This window comes from Bactrocera dorsalis, chromosome 4 (assembly GCF_023373825.1).
Source record: "Bactrocera dorsalis isolate Fly_Bdor chromosome 4, ASM2337382v1, whole genome shotgun sequence".
In the NCBI taxonomy this organism is placed as follows: domain Eukaryota; kingdom Metazoa; phylum Arthropoda; class Insecta; order Diptera; family Tephritidae; genus Bactrocera; species Bactrocera dorsalis.
Genome location: NC_064306.1, coordinates 18,824,319 through 18,843,821, shown reverse-complemented (window position 1 = coordinate 18,843,821; position 19,503 = coordinate 18,824,319). Strand labels below are relative to the sequence as shown.

Genomic DNA, 19,503 nt, shown 5'->3' with positions numbered 1-19,503 from the left:
GTTGATCCATGGTATTCATTGCGTTTTTGGCTTTAAATTCGATCACAATTGTGCCTCGACGTGATGGTGCATTATCATCGTTTAAAATCCATGAATTGTTCTTTCAATTCCGGGGGAAAACGAATATCGAAATACAGTGAATATCACATCGTTTTTAAGCAGTTTTAGTATGTGTTTTTTTTTTTGTTTCGGCTCATTTTCTTCCCTCCCTTCCGCTGATTGCTGCCTTGTTTGCATGCCAAACTCGTAAACCCATGTCTCATCGGCATGAATGTGGGATTGGTATTCGCACCATCAAGCATGTCCAAAGGGACCTGTTTACGGTACTTTTTTTGCAAAACTTCAGCTTTAACGGGACGAGTCGAGCAAGAACGCATTTCATACCTAAAATATCCATCAGATATGTTGAGTTCTGTTGTCAACTCTCTAACAATTGTCTGACGATTTAGATATTTTAGATATCTTTCCCTTTTTTAATATTTTCATCAGTTGAAGAGGTCAAAGATCATCCAGAACGAGGTATGTCTCCAACGGTTTTTCGGCGGTTTCAGAAAGCTTTGCACCATTCGTAGAAATACAAAATTTTAAACACATTTTTTATTCGATATTTTTATACATTATAAAAATCGCAACGCATTACTGAGGTGTACCGACTTAAGCAGCTGCTGTAAACAAACTGGTTGACGGATCTCGCTTATATTTGGCATAGTAATTAAGGGCAGTCCTATCAAATTAGCAAAATATCTTTTTTTTAAATATCATTTACCACGGGAATTTGATTAAAATTTGTGGGTGCTTTTTTGTCACAATGCATACTGTAAAGAGAATAACATGTAACATAAAGATACGAGTATTAAGGTAACGCTACGCATTACTATTGATTATTTTTATTTTACGGTAGGTATTTTACATTTCATAATAATAGAAACCATTAGCCTTAGAATTATATAAATAGTAAGACTTTGTTCTTAATTTTAAAACTTTAATTTATTCTCCAAAATCTATGTCGTTCCCCTCAGTGTAATCACCCTTGGCTTGAACACACTTGCGACAACGCTTTTTCCAATCCTCGAAGCAGTTGTTAAAACCAATTTCTGGAATAGTCTTAAATGCACGAAGCGATTCACATTTAATGTCTTCAATTGACTCAAACTAGTTTCCCTGGAGCGGTCGTTTAAGTTTGCTGAATAGCCAATCACACGGGGCTAAATCAGGAGAATATGGTGGTTTCGGCACGATATCGGTTAAAAATTTGGCGAAAAACTCATTATCGCAGTACAACAACCGGAGTTGTCGGCCCATAATTCCGGCCTCTTTTTACGATTAGTTTCGCGCAACTGATGTATAACACTTAAATATTATTCCTTATTGACAGTTTGGGCTGTCGGAAGTAATTCGGGCTGCACCTCACCTCGATAATCGGAGATTACTGTCAACATAACCCTGATTTTTGACCTACGTTGACAAGGTTTCTTTGTCTTCGGCTCACCTTTGCCACGATATTCGCGGCTTGATCGTCTTTTTCCCGGTCGTAAGCATAAACCCAAGACACGTTTACGTTTCACAACATCCTGGTAGTCGGAAAGCATTGCACAGTCATTAACGAAATTTCGAATATATTGAGTGATTTGGAACCAACTAATCCTTTCAATATTTTTAGAATGCCAGTAAGATCTCCAACTGTTAGTTGTCGATTCTCAAGCACTAATTGCATTATTTTATTGACGTGTTGATCATCATTTGATATTGATGGCCGTCCTGGACGTGGTTCGCCGCCAACGCGTTCTCAACCATTTTTGAATAATTTGTACCAATCAAAAACATTATCTCGCGAGAAACAATTATCATCGAAGGCAGAGACTTTATTCTTCTTCTTTATCTTTTTCTTCTTTAGAAACCTTACGGGGTTATAGGACTTCGGACTTCTTCTTGGTCGGGCAATAGAACGTCTGCTCTATCGTCATCGATTGGGGAATCGGGTTCGCCATCTCCAATTGTTATGCCTTCGCTGCCATTCAGCAGGCTGGCAAAGTGTTCCCTCCATAGTTTTAGTATGCTCTGGGCATCAGCTAGTAGATCACCTCTGGGAGTTCTACAAGAGAATGCTCCCGGTCTTGAAACCTTTTGTTAGTCGCGGCATCTTTTCGTAGAATTTTCGAGCATTACCCATGTCGGCAAGCTTGTCAAGCTCTTCGTACTCACGCATTTCGGCCTCTCTCTTTTTTTTGTCTGCAAATGTATCGCGTTTCGCTATTCAGCTTTCGGTATATATCCCATCCCGCACGTGTTGCGGTCGATTGTAACGTTGCGAGGTAGGCAGTCTGTTTTCTCCCCGCCGCGACACGGCACTCCTCGTCGTCTAAAACACTGGAGACGTATCTTCCGTCTAACACAACATGATCGATCTGGTTGGTGGCTTTTCGATCCTGAGACAACCAGGTAGCTTGATGAATTTTTCTATGCTGGAATCTAGTACTACAGATAACCATATTTTGGGAAGTCGATCAGCCTCAACCCATTTGGAGATGTTTACTCTTGGAGGCTGAATTTACCGACTGTTGCGGCAAAGATCCCTCTTTACCCACCCTGGCGTTAAAGTCTCCAAGCGCTCAGAAAAAGCATCTATGGTCACATCGTCCTTTTCTTCCGTCGGGGAGTGGGCGCAAATCAGCGATATGTTGAAGAACATCGCTTCGATGCGGATTGTGGCCAGATGTTCATCCACCGGGGATGCCAAGACTCGTCAACGGAGTCTATCTCCCACTACGAGTCCCACACCAATTTGCGCTTCTTTATGTGACCACTGTAGTAAATGCCACAAAGACCTACTCGGCTCAGGCCTTGACCGTCCATCGCATTTTTTGGTCAACGGTGATGTCAGCCTTCACTCTAACGAGGAGATCAACCAGCTGGGTTCGATGATTCTCAATCGAAAATAAAATCTCAAAGCCACGTTCGAAGAGAGAGAATATTTTATTAAAAGGGAGTTAAAGCCAAGATAGTTTAACAATTTAAAATTTTAACAAGTATCAGACCCCAATATACCCAACATTTTGCTTTGGCTTCTAGACAAAAGTAGTTTATTTGAAAATAAATTTTGTTGTAAAATAACGGAAATCATGTAAAGACAGCAGCAAAATGTATTCTAAACGGGAATTTACGGAAATACGTATTGTTTTTATAAAATAAGAACTATTTTCAACAACACTTTTACTTACCAGTTTGTAATTCAACCTATTACACTTTTGGTAAGCTTTTTCCAAAACAGAGTTATTGGAAGCTTTTTTTGATCGAGAAGACTTAATGCCCAATGATTTTCCAATAGGCATTATCCAAAATCTGAAAAAGGTAAGTTTAAAATTTAGTCGACTATTATTCCATAAATTTTGGTAAGCGTACATAAAACGCTATGATGAAAAAAAATAACTATGAAATTGAACCGGAGTTGGAATTAAACGAGATAGATATAGTTACATATATATAACTATAAATTATCAGGATGACGAGAAAAAGTTGATATCTGGGTGACATCTGTCCGTCCATTGGTGCAAACTGTAACTTGAGTAAAAATTTAGATATCTTGATGAAAATTGGTATGCGTATTCTTTAGTACAGAAAAAAATACGGACTACTGACAGTGTGAAAATGGATGAAATCCGCTCACTCCCCATATAACGTTATTGTTAAAAACTATTTAAAGTGCAATAAATCAGTAACGAAATACGCAAGAGACATTAAATTTTACACTCAAATAGTATGACAGGGCTTTACTGGAGCCGCTGTAAAAATTGGACAATTGGGTATTACTTGTTTGCAAATGTAATAGCCTTATGCGAGTTAACGACGTAATTTTCCTTTCTCCCTATTTCCAGACAACAGAAGATACTATTACCAAGAAAGCCACCGGCAAATCAGCTAATTAAGTAAATACATTATGAAATCTGTCTTGAAAAAAGACACGCATTTCAGCGTAACAATTATCGTCAATCATTAACTTCTTTCTCAGTGTTGAATAACAATGAAAAAATTTAAGATGGTACAATCAAATTTTACATTATACAGTGCCAAAACGAATATAAAATTTCGACAATTGATGTTCGAAACCAACTTTATTACGATGATTGTTTTTTTATTTAAATTATTAACCGTTATTTTAATTAAATTATTAATCCCATCGATTCCCTGCCAGACACATGTGTTGCAGTGATAAAAAATTTGTCTAAATATTAAGAAAACTAACTACAATTTGTTATTATTTTATTTATTATTTAATACTATGTTCGGACCGACATTGAAAACAGTTTGAAAACACATTTGTATGGTGTGGAATCTAAGTCGTTCGGACCGACATTGTGTGTTTTCGATGAGTTTTCACTGACAACAATCAATAGGGGGATTCTCTTGCTTTTGTAAGATTGCCCACACAAAATGCAAAAATCCTATACGGAAGTATGCAAGGCCAATAGAGCACCCATTGCAGAATCTGGTGATATATGACGGCACGAAAATAAACATGGGTTTTGGTCTGCCATGAGCACCAACCAAAGTGCACTGGCGGCTAAAGGAGACAGCAGAAAGAAACGCAAAAAATCCCAGAATCAGCTGAGGAAAAACCGGTACCAGAGGGCAGTCTTCATACTAGGGAAGATAGCCAAAGACCAGGCAGCCGGTACCCCAGTTGATGAGGCTGAAACAAAGCGCCTCAAATCTATTGTAGAGGAATATGAGAGCTACCTGAAAAGGAAGCAATCAGAACCTCAAGAAGAGAGCAAACGAAAGAGCACTTCTCAGAAGAGAAATCGCTCCACCACAGAAGTACCCGGAGCTCAGCCCAAAAAACCAAGGAGGAGTGAGGGTGAACACAGCAGTACAACAACGGCAAGGCATTTCTGCGATGTAGCCAGGGATAGCCTGCAGGTGGCCATAATAGATGGGAAATCCTCCTCTCCGAGCACTATTCAGGAGAGATGGGTGGAGATCGATGTCAGATTGTCGAGTATGGTGCTAAGCTATGTACTCGACAATCCTGCGGGTCCCCACCCGGAGTTTGACTCCTCTGAGACCTTCAGGGGCTACAGGGTCATCAAGTGCGCGAACCAGGCCTCGCTAGATTTCCTGATGGGTAGTGTTGCTAAAATTAGCAACGCCTTTGTAGGCCTCCAATTGAGGCTTATACCCGCCAGGGATATTCCAAAGAGGCCTCGGGCTCGCATTTGGTTACCCCCACTAGAGGAGCCAGGCGAAAAACTCCTGAGGTGCATTAAGCTGCAGAACAAATCTATATCTGGTATAGATGAGTGGCAGCTTATAAAGGAGGAAAACCCAAACAAAGCAAGCAAGCCAATACTAGTGGCCATTTGTGATGAGTCCATTGAGGCTCTGAAGAAGACTGACAACAAAATCAGCTTCGGAATACGCAAGGCAAGAATAAAAATCTTCCAAGGCGACAAAGCGGCTGACGAAGACGACACGGAAGAGGTCGACGACGCCAGCCAGTTGCTAAGGAATGTGGGCATTGAAGAACCCCGAGATGCCCAATAACAACAGCATAAGATGCGTACAGATTAATCTGCAGCACTCGAAGAGTGCTACAGCGAATCTGACAACCCTCGTGAACGAGGGAGGCATCGACATCAGCCTAATACAGGAGCCCTGGGTCAATGAAGACTCCATAAAAGGGCTAAACAGCAGCAATTATAACCTGTTTTACACGCGGAACAGAGGTAAACCTAGGGCATGCATTCTTATCAATAAAAGTATAAATGCATTTCTTTGTCCTAATTACAGCACAGCAGATATCACAGTGGTGAAGGTGGAACAGAAGGAAAAGCCCTTCTTCTTGGTCTCGGCCTACTTGGCCCATGACGAAGACATACCACCGGCCCCGCTCACCAGGCTAGTAGAGGAGAACAAGAAGGATGATGTCCTAATAGGGTGTGATGCAAATGCAAGGCACACCGTATGGGGTAGCTCCAGTATAAACACCAGAGGTGAGTCACTCTTGCAGTATATTTTGAATAGTAATCTAAGTATTTGCAACAAGGGCGATAAGCCAACTTTTATTTTCCCAAGCTCGGATAGGTTCCCGGGGTGGGAGGAAGTTCTAGACCTCACGCTATCAACAGACACAGACAGTCTCGTTGTGGATAACTGGAGGGTGTCCGATGAGCCTTCCATGCCGGATCACTCCTGGATACTCTTCAGCATCCGCGAGAGGTACAGTCCGCCTCTCACATACCGGAACCCTAGAAGAACGGCATGGGGAAAATTTACCAGTATAGCAACAAAATGCCTCGAAAAGGGAGGCAATAAGAGTATCGGAAATCCAGAGGAACTAGATTCAGAAGTAGAGAAGTTGGAAAAAATCCTAATCACAACTTTTAATAAATCTACTCCGCTAACAGTTTTGAAAAAGAGAAAGTCTCTTCCTTGGTGGAACAGTGAACTCAAGAATTTGAGAACACAACTAAGGAAAGCTTTCAATGAGAGTTTTAGAACTAAAATATGGCAGCCATATAAAGACCTTATGAAGGAATACAAAAAAGCAGTCAGGAAAGCTAAAAATGACTCATGGCGAACTTTCTGCACATCGATTGAAAGTTGCAGAGAAGCCGCTAGGCTGAGTAAAATGCTAGCCAAAGACCATATTAATACTGCCTACATTAGGGCGGAGGGAAGTGATTGGACCTCCTCGGCAAAAAGAGTCTCTGGAGGTACTAATCACAACACACTTCCCCGGGAGTCAGCAAACACCTTCAACGAGGGTTCAACCGGAACCACCGGTGAACGCAGCTGACTATCGAAGCCAAATAGTAGACAAAAGAAAAATCAAATATGCCATAAATAGTTTTGCACCATTTAAAGCGGCAGGTCCTGACGGGATTATGCCCATAATGCTGCAGAAACTGGTAGAACCAATGGTTCTAAGGCTTGAAAATATATACAAAGCAAGCATTCAACTATCTTACATCCCAAGAAGTTGGAAAAGGAGTAAGGTTGTGTTTCTTCCGAAACCAGGCAGAAGAACGCACGAGAACTCCAAGGATTTTAGACCTATAAGCCTTACATCATTTATGCTGAAGGTACTAGAAAGGCTAATAGATATACACGTAAGAACAATAATGGCGGAGAAGTTATCGAAGTCCCAACATGCGTACATAAAGGGCCGATCAACCGAAACCGCCCTTCACGAGGTGATAAGTGTGATTGAAAAATCACTGCACCACAAACAATACACCATGGCTGCTTTTCTAGACACAGAGGGCGCTTTCAATAACATAGAAGTAAATACGATAATTAATTCTCTGGCGCATGGGGGCATAGATGACACTGTGTGCAGATGGATACTATCGATGCTTGAGAATAGGAAGATTATAGCTTCAAACGGCGCTGCAACACAAACAAGTTATGTGAGTAGAGGGACGCCTCAAGGGGGGGTCCTCTCTCCGCTTCTATGGGTTGTAGCGCTGAACGAAATACTCCTCCAATTAAACGGTGGAGGAGTGAAAGCAGTAGCGTATGCAGACGATATAGTGTTGTTGGTATCAGGTATGTTTCCTTCAACAGTCAGCGAGATTATGGAAAGAGCACTTCGTAGGTTAAACCTATGGGCTAAAAGCAATGGTCTAGGAGTTAACCCGAACAAAACAGAACTGATGCTATTCACTAGCAGAACCAAAATACCTCAGTTTCAACTTCCGGTACTAAACGGCACAACACTCACTCTATCCCCAACAGCTTAGTATTTGGGGGTGGAGATTGACGCCAAACTGTCCTGGAAAATAAATATAGAAAAAAGAATAAACAAAGCATACATGGCCTACTATACTTGTAAGAAAATCGTCAACAAGAATTGGGGCCTCAAACCAAGTATAATCATGTGGATGTACACGGCGGTCATAAAACCCATACTCACATATGGAGCTCTGGTATGGTGGCCAGCGCTAAGCAAACTGTACAACATTAGAAAATTAAATGGAATACAAAGAGCAGCATGTGCGGGTGTTACAGGCGCAATCAGGTCATGTCCGACTGATGCGCTCAATGTGATCCTGCATCAACTACCAGTGGACATTTTTATTCAAAAAACAGCAGCTATTGCGGCGATAAGAATAAAAGAATTGGGAGGTTGGAATCAGCAGAACTACGGACATAGTGTAATCCTAAACAAACTCACTATTAATAAATCAGACTACATTCTCCCAAAGCTGGATTTCAATAGACACTTCCAGGTGAGGATACCATCTAGACGAGAATGGAGAAGAGGTTCAATTGCAGAGGAGGGTACCACCTCAGTCTATACCGACGGGTCCAAAATGGACTGCGGAGTGGGCACATGGGTATTCTCCGCTGATCTGGGCATATCTCTCTCTATACGTCTACCGAATTCGGCTAGCATCTTCCAAGCAGAAGTACTAGGCATAGAAAAAGCCTGCGAAGTTCTATTAGAAAACCACGGGAATATACATAAAGCAACTATATTTACGGATAGCCAGGCGGCCCTCCTGGCATTGTCTTCACCCATGACAAATTCCAGTATAGTTCAGAGAGCAAGAGAGCGCTAAGCTCAATAAAAGACAAGCTCCAGCTAAACTTGATCTGGGTTCCCGGCCACAGGAACATTTTCGGTAACGAAAAAGCAGATGAGTTGGCAAAGGCAGGAGCTTTCCTCAGTGAATCCGAGGCGGAGCTCATACCGAGCCCGCTAGGATCGATCAAAGGAGAGATCAATAGACAATTTCAACAAATTGCTAACAACAGGTGGAAAAACATTACAAAATACGTCATAGCTAAACAATTATGGCCAACATACGACAGGAAAAGAACCAACGACCTATTAAATAGGTCAAGGAAAAGTATATACAGAATAACAGCTACCACAACAGGGCACTGGCCATTTGGGGAACATGCGTCCAAAATGGGTATGCCCTACAACGACATCTGCCGTGGCTGCGGAGTAGCAGGGAACAAGGAAACAATCTTCCACTTTCTCTGCGAATGCCCAGCTCTGGCACAGATCCGACACAAAACACTCGGAATCCACCAAGCACCAAACCTTGAATGGATTTCCACCAAAAGCATATCGGACATAAGTAGTTTCATCGAAACCTCAAAATGGTTTGAGAGAGAAGGTGGAAAGTAACAGCAGATACAGGAGGTTCCACGAACAGTGTATCAAAATGGCACATCAGTGCTAATTGAGCCCGATAGGGCTCCACTCCTACCTACCTACCTTTGATCTGACATATTTTACAGCCATTGCAAATAATTTTCTGCGTGTGTTTGTTGTTGTGCCAATCTACAATAAGGAGATTAGGCTTGCCAAGACAAACAGTTTCAGGAAATTCTGTGAGAGCGTCTCCTCGACCCCGGAGGCAGCAAGACTGCACAAGGCGATGTCGAAGGGTAAGACGGACACAGTGTTATCCCTAAAAAGACAGGACGGGACCTATACGACAAGCGCGGAGGAGAGGGCGGAAACACTCCTACAAACGCACTTCCCGGAGACAGTTCAAGTTGACCTAACCCCAGCTTCGGTCACGCGTAGGCCAGATCGCTCATCGATGGCTGACTGCAAGGAATCTGTTCACTGCAGACTCAGTCAGATGGGCACTGGCCTCCTTTTCGAGCTACAAGTCACCGGGAGTGGACGGCGTCTTCCCGGCCCTTCTGCAGCAAGGTATGGACATTCTCCTACCGCACCTGCTAGGGCTGATGAGAGACAGTCTGGCGATGTCGTATATCCCCGAGCCATGGAGAATTGCTAGAGTAATTTTCATCCCCAAGATAGGAAGAAGAGACTATTCGGTAGCCAAATCATTCCGGCCCATAAGTCTGACCTCCTTCTTTCTGAAGGGGATGGAAAAGGTAATTGACAACCACATAAGATCGAAGGTGCTGAAGGTCGCACCCCTGCATGACAGACAACACGCGTACAGAGCGGGAAGATCCACAAATACTGCTCTGTACCAACTCACGTCTGAACTGCAGGATTCACTAGTCAATGGCGAGGTAGCGCTTTGCGCCTTCCTAGACATTGAGGGTGCCTTTGATAATGCATCTCACACAAGCGTGATCAAGGCACTCGAGAGAAGGAATGTAACCCTCCCGATACGCAGATGGATTGAAGCCCTTCTGCGCACCGCAACTACACAGTATGGTGGCGTTTTTCCCCAGGAGTGCTGACAAGAGCTATGACTTCGCGCTCAATCTGGTGAGAAACCAGAACGAAGGTTTGAGTACCTCAGCGTGGAAGGTCGTAGCAAGCAGTGTTGAAGGTTCCGGGTGGAACCTCAACATTACGATGGATGACGTATCATACACGTACATTAAGCAGAAGGGGTACAGGCTGAACTTCCGCTTCGGCAAGATTGTGGTGAGGCCATGGAGGCCCAAGGCTACGACCACGAGCCAAGAACCGCCAACGGGGACGACCGCAACACCAGCTCCACCCATAACCCGCCCAGTCGCGCTTGAAGCGACTGCCGCCGTGGTTTCGTGCGAGCAAGACGAGTCCCCCAACGACCAAATCTCGGCCGGGCAGGTTGCGACCACCGCCGCAGACGTGAACAGCGGAAACGGGAGCACCACAGCGCAGGAAAGTATGTTGCCGTCCACCCAAGAGCTTCTGGAAGGGCTGGAGATGCAGGTCGATGGAGAGACTGAAGACGAGGACCTGTCTCTCGTCGAACCCGTACTATAATCTCCAGTACCGGTATAGAGGTGGCCCAGGTGAACCTCCATCACGCATCGGCAGCCTCGGCGGTCATCGTGAAGAGGTTCATTTCGGATAACCTGGGCATCCTCCTAATCCAGGAGCCCTGGGTGGTCAGAGGAGAGGTAAGAGGCCTCAACACAAGAAAAAGCAAGGTAATCTGGGATCTCTCTAGCGAGAGACCCCGTTCCTGTTTAGTCGTTAGAGCCGATATAAACTTCTTCTGTATTTCAGAGTTTCTAACGCAAGATCTGGTGGCTGTGCAGATAAAGGACAAGGAAGGATCGGACTTCGTCCTTGCGTCAGGATATTTTCCGGGAGAAACAGCCACGGCACCCCCCCCATTGATTCTTAAACTGGTGGAGCACTGTAAGTCAAACAATCTGCCCCTAATCATAGGCTGCGATGCCAACGCGCATCACACAGAATGGGGCAGCACGGACTGCAACGTGAGGGGTGAGTCACTTTTAGAATTTATACTTAGCAACAATATTAATATAGAGAACGTAGGTTGTGAGCCAACCTTCGTAACAAGTGTTCGGAGTGAGGTCCTAGATGTTACCTTGAGCAACGACGGTGTGACTGGGCTGATCTCACAGTGGCGGGTTTCCAAAGAACCCTCACTGTCGGATCACAGGATCATCCGCTTTGTTCTGGGAGTGACTATCGGGGACCGACCTCCGATTCGTACCCCGAGAAATACAAATTGGGGTATCTTCAGAGAGAATCTAAGTAGGAACCTAAGTGGAGTGGAGCAGGCGGATGGTAGGTCCACCACAGTCGGGCTGGAGAGCAGACTAAGTGCCATAAACCAATCCATTGTGGACGCCTACCATTGTGCCTGTCCACTGAAAGCGACCACCAGCAAACAAATCTGCCCCTGGTGGTCCAGTAAACTATCATCTCTTAGACTTAGGGTGCGCAAGCTGTTTAATAAAGCCAAGCGCACGGGTAGCTGGGAAGAATACAAGCGGCAGCTAACAATCTACAACAAGGAGATTAGGCTTGCCAAGTCAAACAGTTTCAGGAAGTTCTGTGAGAGCGTCTCCTCGACCCCAGAGGCAACAAGACTGCACAAGGCGTTGTCGAAGGGTAAGATGGACACAGTACTATCCCTTAAAAGACAGGACGGGACCTATACGACAAGTGCAGAGGAGAGAGCGGAAACACTCCTACAGACGCACTTCCCGGAGACAGTTCAAGCTGACCTAACCCCAGCTTCGGTCATGCGCAGGCCGGATCGCTCAGACTGGCTGACTGCAAGGAACCTGTTCACTGCAGACTCAGTCAGATGGGCACTGGCCTCTTTTTCGAGCTACAAGTCACCGGGAGTGGATGACGTCTTCCCAGCCCTCTTGCAGCAAGGTATCGACATTCTCCTACCACACCTGCTGGGGCTGATGAGAGACAGCCTGGCGATGTCGTATATTCCCGAGCCCTGGAGAATTGCCAAAGTAATTTTCATTCCCAAGATAGGAAGAAGGGACTATTCGTTAGCAAAATCATTTCGGCCCATAAGCCTAACGTCCTTCTTTCTAAAGGGGATGGAAAAAGTTATAGATAACCACATAAGATCGGAAGCGCTAAAAGTCGCACCCCTGCATGCCAGACAACATGCGTACAGAGCGGGGAGATCAACGAATACTGCTCTGTACCAACTCACGTCTGACCTGCAGGATTCGCTGGCCAATGGCGAGGTAGCGATCTGCGCCTTTCTTGACATTGAGGGTGCCTTCGACAATGCGTCTCATACAAGCGTGATTAAGGCACTCGAGAGAAGGAGTGTACCCCTTCCGATACGCAGATGGATTGAAACCCTTCTGCGCACTAGGGTAGCAGAAACAATAGTGGGAGAAAGTAAGATTCGTCTTGGCACCACAAGGGGCTGCCCTCAGGGCGGAGTGCTATCCCCTCTGCTATGGAGCCTGATTGTAGACGAATTACTCGAGCTACTCACAAGCAATGGAATCCGCTGCCTAGGGTACGCGGACGACATCGTCATAATGGCGAGAGGCAAATTTGAGAACACTCTCTGTGACATTGTTCAAAGGGGCCTAAACTTGGCAAAGGGATGGTGCAACACGGTTGGGCTTAACATCAACCCAGCGAAGACCACCGTGATCCCATTCACTAAGCGGAGATCTCTTCCGGGCCTGAGATCCCTTACAATCGGAGGCACAGAGGTGGAAATGTCTAAGGAGGTCAAATTTCTCGGCCTCATCTTAGACTCACAGTTAAAATGGAGTAGGCATTTGGACTTAACTTTATCCAAGGCAACTAGAGCGCTAATGATTTGTAGACGCCTAGCCGGCAGATCATGGGGATGCAAGCCAAGCATCATCAGATGGCTGTATACCATGATAGTAAGGCCTATCGTCACCTATGGAGCGGTTGCTTGGGCCTCCAAAGCTGCGCAGTCTTCGGTGATAGGAAGACTGTCAAAGCTGCAAAGACTTGCATGTGTCTGTGCTTCAGGGGCAATGCGCACATGTCCCACCGTGGCACTGGAAGTCTTGCTAGAGCTAACACCGCTTCATCAGGTGATCAAGATATCAGCAAAGCACACCATGCTGCTGATGTCAGCAGAAGGCTGTGGAATAGGGAAGATCATGTCCTCTAAACAGATGGACGCCCTAGCGGAGAGCACACCGCTAGCCCTCCTCCCGCGAGATGGTACAACTAAGAAAATAAATCTCAAAAAGAATTTCACAGTAATTCTAGGCAGCAAGATGGAGTGGAATGATTCCACTCTGGAAAAGCTGCTGGAAGACAGTACCATTCAGTGGTACACTGATGGCTCAAAAACACCGGACGGTATTGGGGCAGGTATTGCGGGACCGCGTACTAAGCTGTCCATACCCATGGGCAGCTTCCCAAGTATCTTCCAGGCTGAAGTTTTTGCCATCAGTCAGTGCGCGGAAGTAAACCTCAGCCGCAACTATCGCAACCAGCGCATAGCTATTCTCAGTGATAGTCAAGCGGCACTAAAAGCGATCCTATCATACGAGACCAAATCGCTTTTAGTCGAGGAATGTGTAGAAAGGCTAAACCGCCTGTCCCTGTGCAATCGGGTACATCTAATCTGGGTACCAGGGCACAAAGGAGTAGAAGGCAATGAGAAGGCCGACGAGCTGGCACGCACGGCAGCAGCATCCAAGATGTTGGGACCAGAGCCATATATAGCGGTAGGACCCCACACTCTTAAGGAGCTGCTCCGCACGGAGGAAAGAGAGGATAGAGAGCGGCACTGGCGGCAGGCAGCAGGTATGCGCCATGCTAAGCTGCTCCTGGGAGGGTACAATCTCTCCAGGTTTAAAGAACTAATTAACCTACCTCGTGAGAAATTCCGTCTCCTCGTCGCAATATACACCGGCCACTGCAAGCTCAGGAAGCACCTGTCCAATATGGGCATGGTCTCCTGTGCCAACTGCCGGTTCTGCGACCTGGAACAGGAGACACCAGCACACCTTATCCAGGATTGCACAGCAATCTGTGGGAAAAGGCTTAAGGCCCTGGATTCAGTGTATATCAGCAGGGATCACATAACCTCGCTTGAGCCCAGCAAACTCCTGGAACTGTTCAGGCTGCTTGGGCTCTGTGAGGTCATGTGATATAGGAGAGGGCACAATAGACCCTAGGTCGCGGTGCATTACCTCATTTAATAATTCTAATTCTAATTGTTGTTGTGCCGTTGCACCAAGAGGAAAATTCTACAAGGTGTTGCAAGAGCAAGAGAATTCCCCTAATATGAGAATATCAAGTGACAGCTGTATTTGTATATGGAAAGTAAACAAATGTCAAGTCTTCCAAAAAAATCGATTAAAATAGAGCAGGCACCGATTATAATGAGTGGAATGTAAGTTTTCAAGTAGTTTTCAGCGAAAACTGTGTTTTCGTTTGACAGATTTAACATGGACGAAAACACAAGTTTTCGTGCGAAAACCAGTTTTTCCCACGAAAACATGTTTTCAATGTCGGTCCGAACATAGTATAACGCATGATTGCACGAAAACTATCTCATCTATCAATTTTATTTGACTTCTATTTTGTAAAACATTAAAAACTGTATAAAATTACTATTTAGGCAAAGAAAATTTGGTTTTTGTTTCAAAAGTAATTCGCTTGAACTGTATGAATTAGTAGATAAAACATCTACAGGAAAGTCTCAAAATTACCTCAAGAGTTAAATATATGATAAATTAGGAATGATAAAACAATTTGTCAAAGCTTTGGACATTTAAGGCAAAAGGTGTACGGCAATTAATGAAAGATACAGATTAAATCACCGATTACTACTAATTCCTAAAAAAATATTGTCAAGATGAAAACTAAAAAAAAAAGCGTTTATTAAAATATAACATATCGTTCCCTGAAATGCAAAATAACGTATCATCATAAAATTCGAAATTGAGAGTCTTATTGATTACGCTTCACTATTTCCAATTCCATACATAATATTACATATGTTCAACATTTTCAGGTTCTGCACTCAGATATAAACCAGTTTTAACCAATATTAACATTTTTTTCACTCATGTTCTATTTTGTTTCGTGTTTCATTCATGCCACGGTAAATTTCCGAAAATGTTGTTACGTTATTTTGCATTTCAGGTGACGATATACTATATTTAAACGGCGTTTCATTTCGAGGTTCTCTACTTTTTTAAAGAAAAAAAAAAAACAGAAACTTCACAGTTAAAGATGAAATTGATTATCATTTGAACTCGTCTAGGGACAATAATAGCAACAATATGTAGGCCAAAAATCGCTAAAACTATTGTAACTACTTTTGATTTATATAAAAAATCATTGATGTGCGTAAATTTTTTTGATATGAATTAGGCGCATTTTAAGTTTTAGCAATAATTCTTTCTATTTGTGTAAAAAAAAATATTTTGATATGCTATATTTAATGTTAAATATACCTAAGTATCTTGCTGTTGATAGAAAAAAAACACAAAATTTATTCATTTTAAAACAAATAATCGTGTCATAATTCAATAGAAGTAGGTGTATGTAAACTTTATTGGTCCACTGTATGTATATTACTCTTGTTCATATTTATTTTCGCGGTTGATATATATAACTTATTTCTATTTACACTTCAATATATAACATATAATCTATTTATACGAATGAAATAAAACAACAATATGTGGCAAAATTGGTATTTGTCACGAATGTAAACAAAAAATCTGTGACTGGGAATTTCTTATATACACTCGATCGCACTGTTATAATGCCACTTTTTCTTCCTTTTCGCTGTGTGGCTCCAAGTGGAGATCTCAAGTGTAGCCAGATCCTTCACCACATGGTCTTTACAACGAAGTGGAGGTCTTGTTCTTCCTCTTCCCCCGAAGGGTACTGTCAAATACTCTCAGAGCTGGAGAATTTTAATCCATTCGCTTAACTACGTCAATGACGTAAGATGTTGTTATCGTCCATGCCTCTGCACCATAGATAGATAGTGTTATGAGGTATGTATTTGGTCTTTTTCCGTCGAGAGAACTTTACTTCTCAATTGCATACCCAGTCCGAAGTAGCACCTGCTGACAAGATATATTCTGCGTTGTATTTCGATAGTGACGTTTTTGTTGGTGAAAACGGTTGTTAATAGATAGTCGAAATTATCTACGACTTCCAGGTTATCACTCTCTACAGTGACATGGAACCTAAGTCGCGAGTGCGATGACGGTTTGTTTGATGACCGAAGATATCTCGTCTTGCCCTTGTTCACTACCAGACCCATTTGCTTCTCTTCTTTGTCCTACCTGGAGAGAGCAGAAGTAACAGCGCGGGTGTTATGGCCAATGTTATCTATGTCATCGGAGTACGCCAGCAGTTGTACACTCATGAAGAAGATAGTACTTTATCTATTCAGATTTTCAACTCGAAACTTTTTCTCCAGGAGTAGATTGAAGAAGTCTCACGATAGGGAATTCTTTTGGTATCGATCCTTGGCGATCCTGACGGAGATTTTGGTATTGTTGTACAGTTCACACAACCATATTAGTTTTGTGGGTCGATCTTAATTTCACGGGTCTTTCCCAAGTTTTGGCACATGGTGAACATCTAGTATCGATAGAACCTTATATCCGATGTTCAAGAGGCTTACCCCACGGTAGTTGGCGCATATTGTGGGGTCTACCTTTTTGTGGATTGCGCAGAGCACACTTAATTTTTATCGTCGAGCATACTTTCGTCGTTTACAAAAAAAAGCTGGCACATGCTCTTTTTCAGTACTTCGCCACCGAGTTTTCATAGCTCCGCTGATAATCCATCGGCTCACGCCGCTTTGTTGTTGTTCAGACGGATAATTGTTTTTCGAATCTCAGTATCTATCCCATCAGGCACGTGTTGTGGCCGATTGTAACGTTGCGAGGTAGGCAGTCTGTTTTCTCTCCACCACGACAGGGACGATGAGGAGCGAACCATATGTTCTTTTGCTTTTTCTGAAAACCAATCGTTTCCTTTGCAGCTGAACGTAAGGAACTTTAAACGTCGTCCGACAGCCTTTTCCAAAAACCCTATGGTTCGCTTTGCAACTATACATAAGGAACTTTAAATATCGTCCTACAGTTTCCTTATATGGAGTTGCTGATGACTGCTCTCAGAGAGTAGGAGTGCAAGTTGAGTAATCGTTATATGTTTGTTGTGATTGCAGCTTCTCGACGTGAGATGCTGATATGCGGGTTTTGCTGCCCGGAGATGGGTGTGTATATTCGCTGCAACGAGATAGTGGTCTCTCGGAATGTCCACATATCTAAAATACTGGAGATATGTCTTCCGTCTTTCACAACATATTCGATCTGATTGGCGATCAACTTCAACACTTTTGGGAATGTTTCACCCTGGAGGCTGAATTTTCCGAACGTTTTACCAAATATAACTTCTTCGCCCACCCTGGCGTTAAAATCGCCAGGCATATGTGTACTGGGTACGTGTATAACTTTTTTAATCCTGAGACCGTGGCGACAAAAGAAACGTAATCGTGGCCACTTCTAAATCCTAGCCAGTATAATAAATAGATTGATAAAATATTTAACTAACAACTAATAAAAATAAAAAAAAAAATTAATAACAGTCTTCTGAACGCGTTTGGAAAAACATTGACGACTAAAACGAAGCTTTGTTTCTTATTTCTCAATCATGACTAGCTAGCACAATATGTGGTGAAAAAGCTTTTCTTAACCCTAAAAATCAAAAGATACTAGCAGAAGAGAGCACAAGTTTCCCCCGTTCCCACGACAGTTGGGTTTACGTAACCGGAACGGACCCGGATTTTTATCCGCCCGACTGTCAACTCGGCAGAATTCTGCCGCTACAACAACAACAACAGCACAAGTTTCCCACGACAGCCGGTTCTACGCAAGGCGATCTAGCCCCGTTTGGATCGGTGAGTGTTAATTTGTGTTTGTCGTCATTAGAGCAAACGCCTTGCAGCAGGGTTGCTCCGTATCCTCCTGACTCGTGCTGCATTGAGTCCTCCACGGTCCCCAGGAGCTCAGACAGGCAACATAGCTCCCACCCTCCAACCGTCCTTGCGGGTTCTGCAGCTGCAACAAATACCACCCACACGTCACTCCCTCACCTCCAGGATCACCCACGGACACCCGCGACAAATCCGGCTACTTCAATTTAACTGCAACGTAATCCAGAGCAAGATCGAGGAGATATTTCGCACTCATGAATCGGGAGCGCGTATCGATAGCCGCGGTCCAAGAAACCAAGTTGAACAGCCGCTCAGATCTTCTGAGTTGTATCGGTTTCAACGTTATACGTAAAGATCGCGAGCGAGATAATGGTGGTGGTCTAGCCTTCATATTGCACAACACCGTGCAGTATCGTCTAATCGATGAAGATATCGACCGCAGGGATACTACCCTAGAATGTCAGGGTATTGCTATCGGGTCAAGCGATGTCGAGCTCGAAATATTTAATATACACATCCTCCCAGTTACATGTTGCCCAGCAAGATATCACCCGAATATAGGTGCGCTACTTCGTGGTGAAACCCGTTTGGTACTAGGCGACTTTAACACGCACTACGATCTTCGGCATTCCTGCCTGTCACATGAACGTAGGGGGATGGAGCTGGCGGAACAGATTGACGATTCGACATTCTGCACAATGAGTTATGGGCACCTGTAATAGCTCGCCCGATATTACCATTGCTAGTGGTGGTCCGATAAATAGCATAACCTGGCGACCTATGCTAACTCTCGCATCAGACCATCTGCCCATAATTATCTCGATGGATAAATATGCCAATTTCGTTTCTGTGGATAACCGTACCTTCGTTAACTTTTACAAAGCTAACTGGGTCGGCTTCACAGAATTTACTGAGAGTACCTTCAACGCTATACCCAGTCCTACGGACGTATGCGTTGGCGAACGTCAATTCCGCAAGGTGATCGTAGCAGCTACCGCTCGCTTCATCCCAGCTAGACGAGTAGCAGAAATCCGCCCCAACTTCCCATCCGAAGCAGGCGTTTCAGCTAACGAACGCGTCGCTTTACGTCATGCCGATCCCGTGGATCCCAGAATAAGGGATCTCAATTTGGAGATTCGGCGTATGGTAAACTATCCTAAGCGGACGAAATGGATAGAGCACCTGAAGTCCTGCAACCTCTCCACCGGTGTGAGTGAGCTTTCGGCTACTGTCAAAGCTTTGTCTAATCCGAAGAAACATGACGACCGAGTTGAAATTCAATTCAATGGTCATGCCTCTTCGAACTCGAAGAAGTGCGCGAGCTATTTTAGCCGGCAGTTTACACTGCACCCTTCGG

At 44.0% G+C, this 19,503-nt stretch overlaps 2 protein-coding genes across 2 annotated transcripts in view; both read right to left on the bottom strand.

The window, feature by feature from the left end:
• LOC125778137 (uncharacterized) overlaps positions 1-19,503 on the bottom strand; it is a 598,414-nt gene that overhangs the window by 312,230 nt on the left and 266,681 nt on the right. The gene's annotated exons all lie outside the window — the stretch shown is intronic.
• LOC105226359 (ceramide synthase 6) overlaps positions 1-19,503 on the bottom strand; it is a 76,371-nt gene that overhangs the window by 54,442 nt on the left and 2,426 nt on the right. The window contains exon 2 of the mRNA XM_049454683.1: positions 3,219-3,339. Coding sequence (XP_049310640.1) covers positions 3,219-3,339 — 121 coding nt within the window. The remainder of the gene's footprint in view (positions 1-3,218; positions 3,340-19,503) is intronic.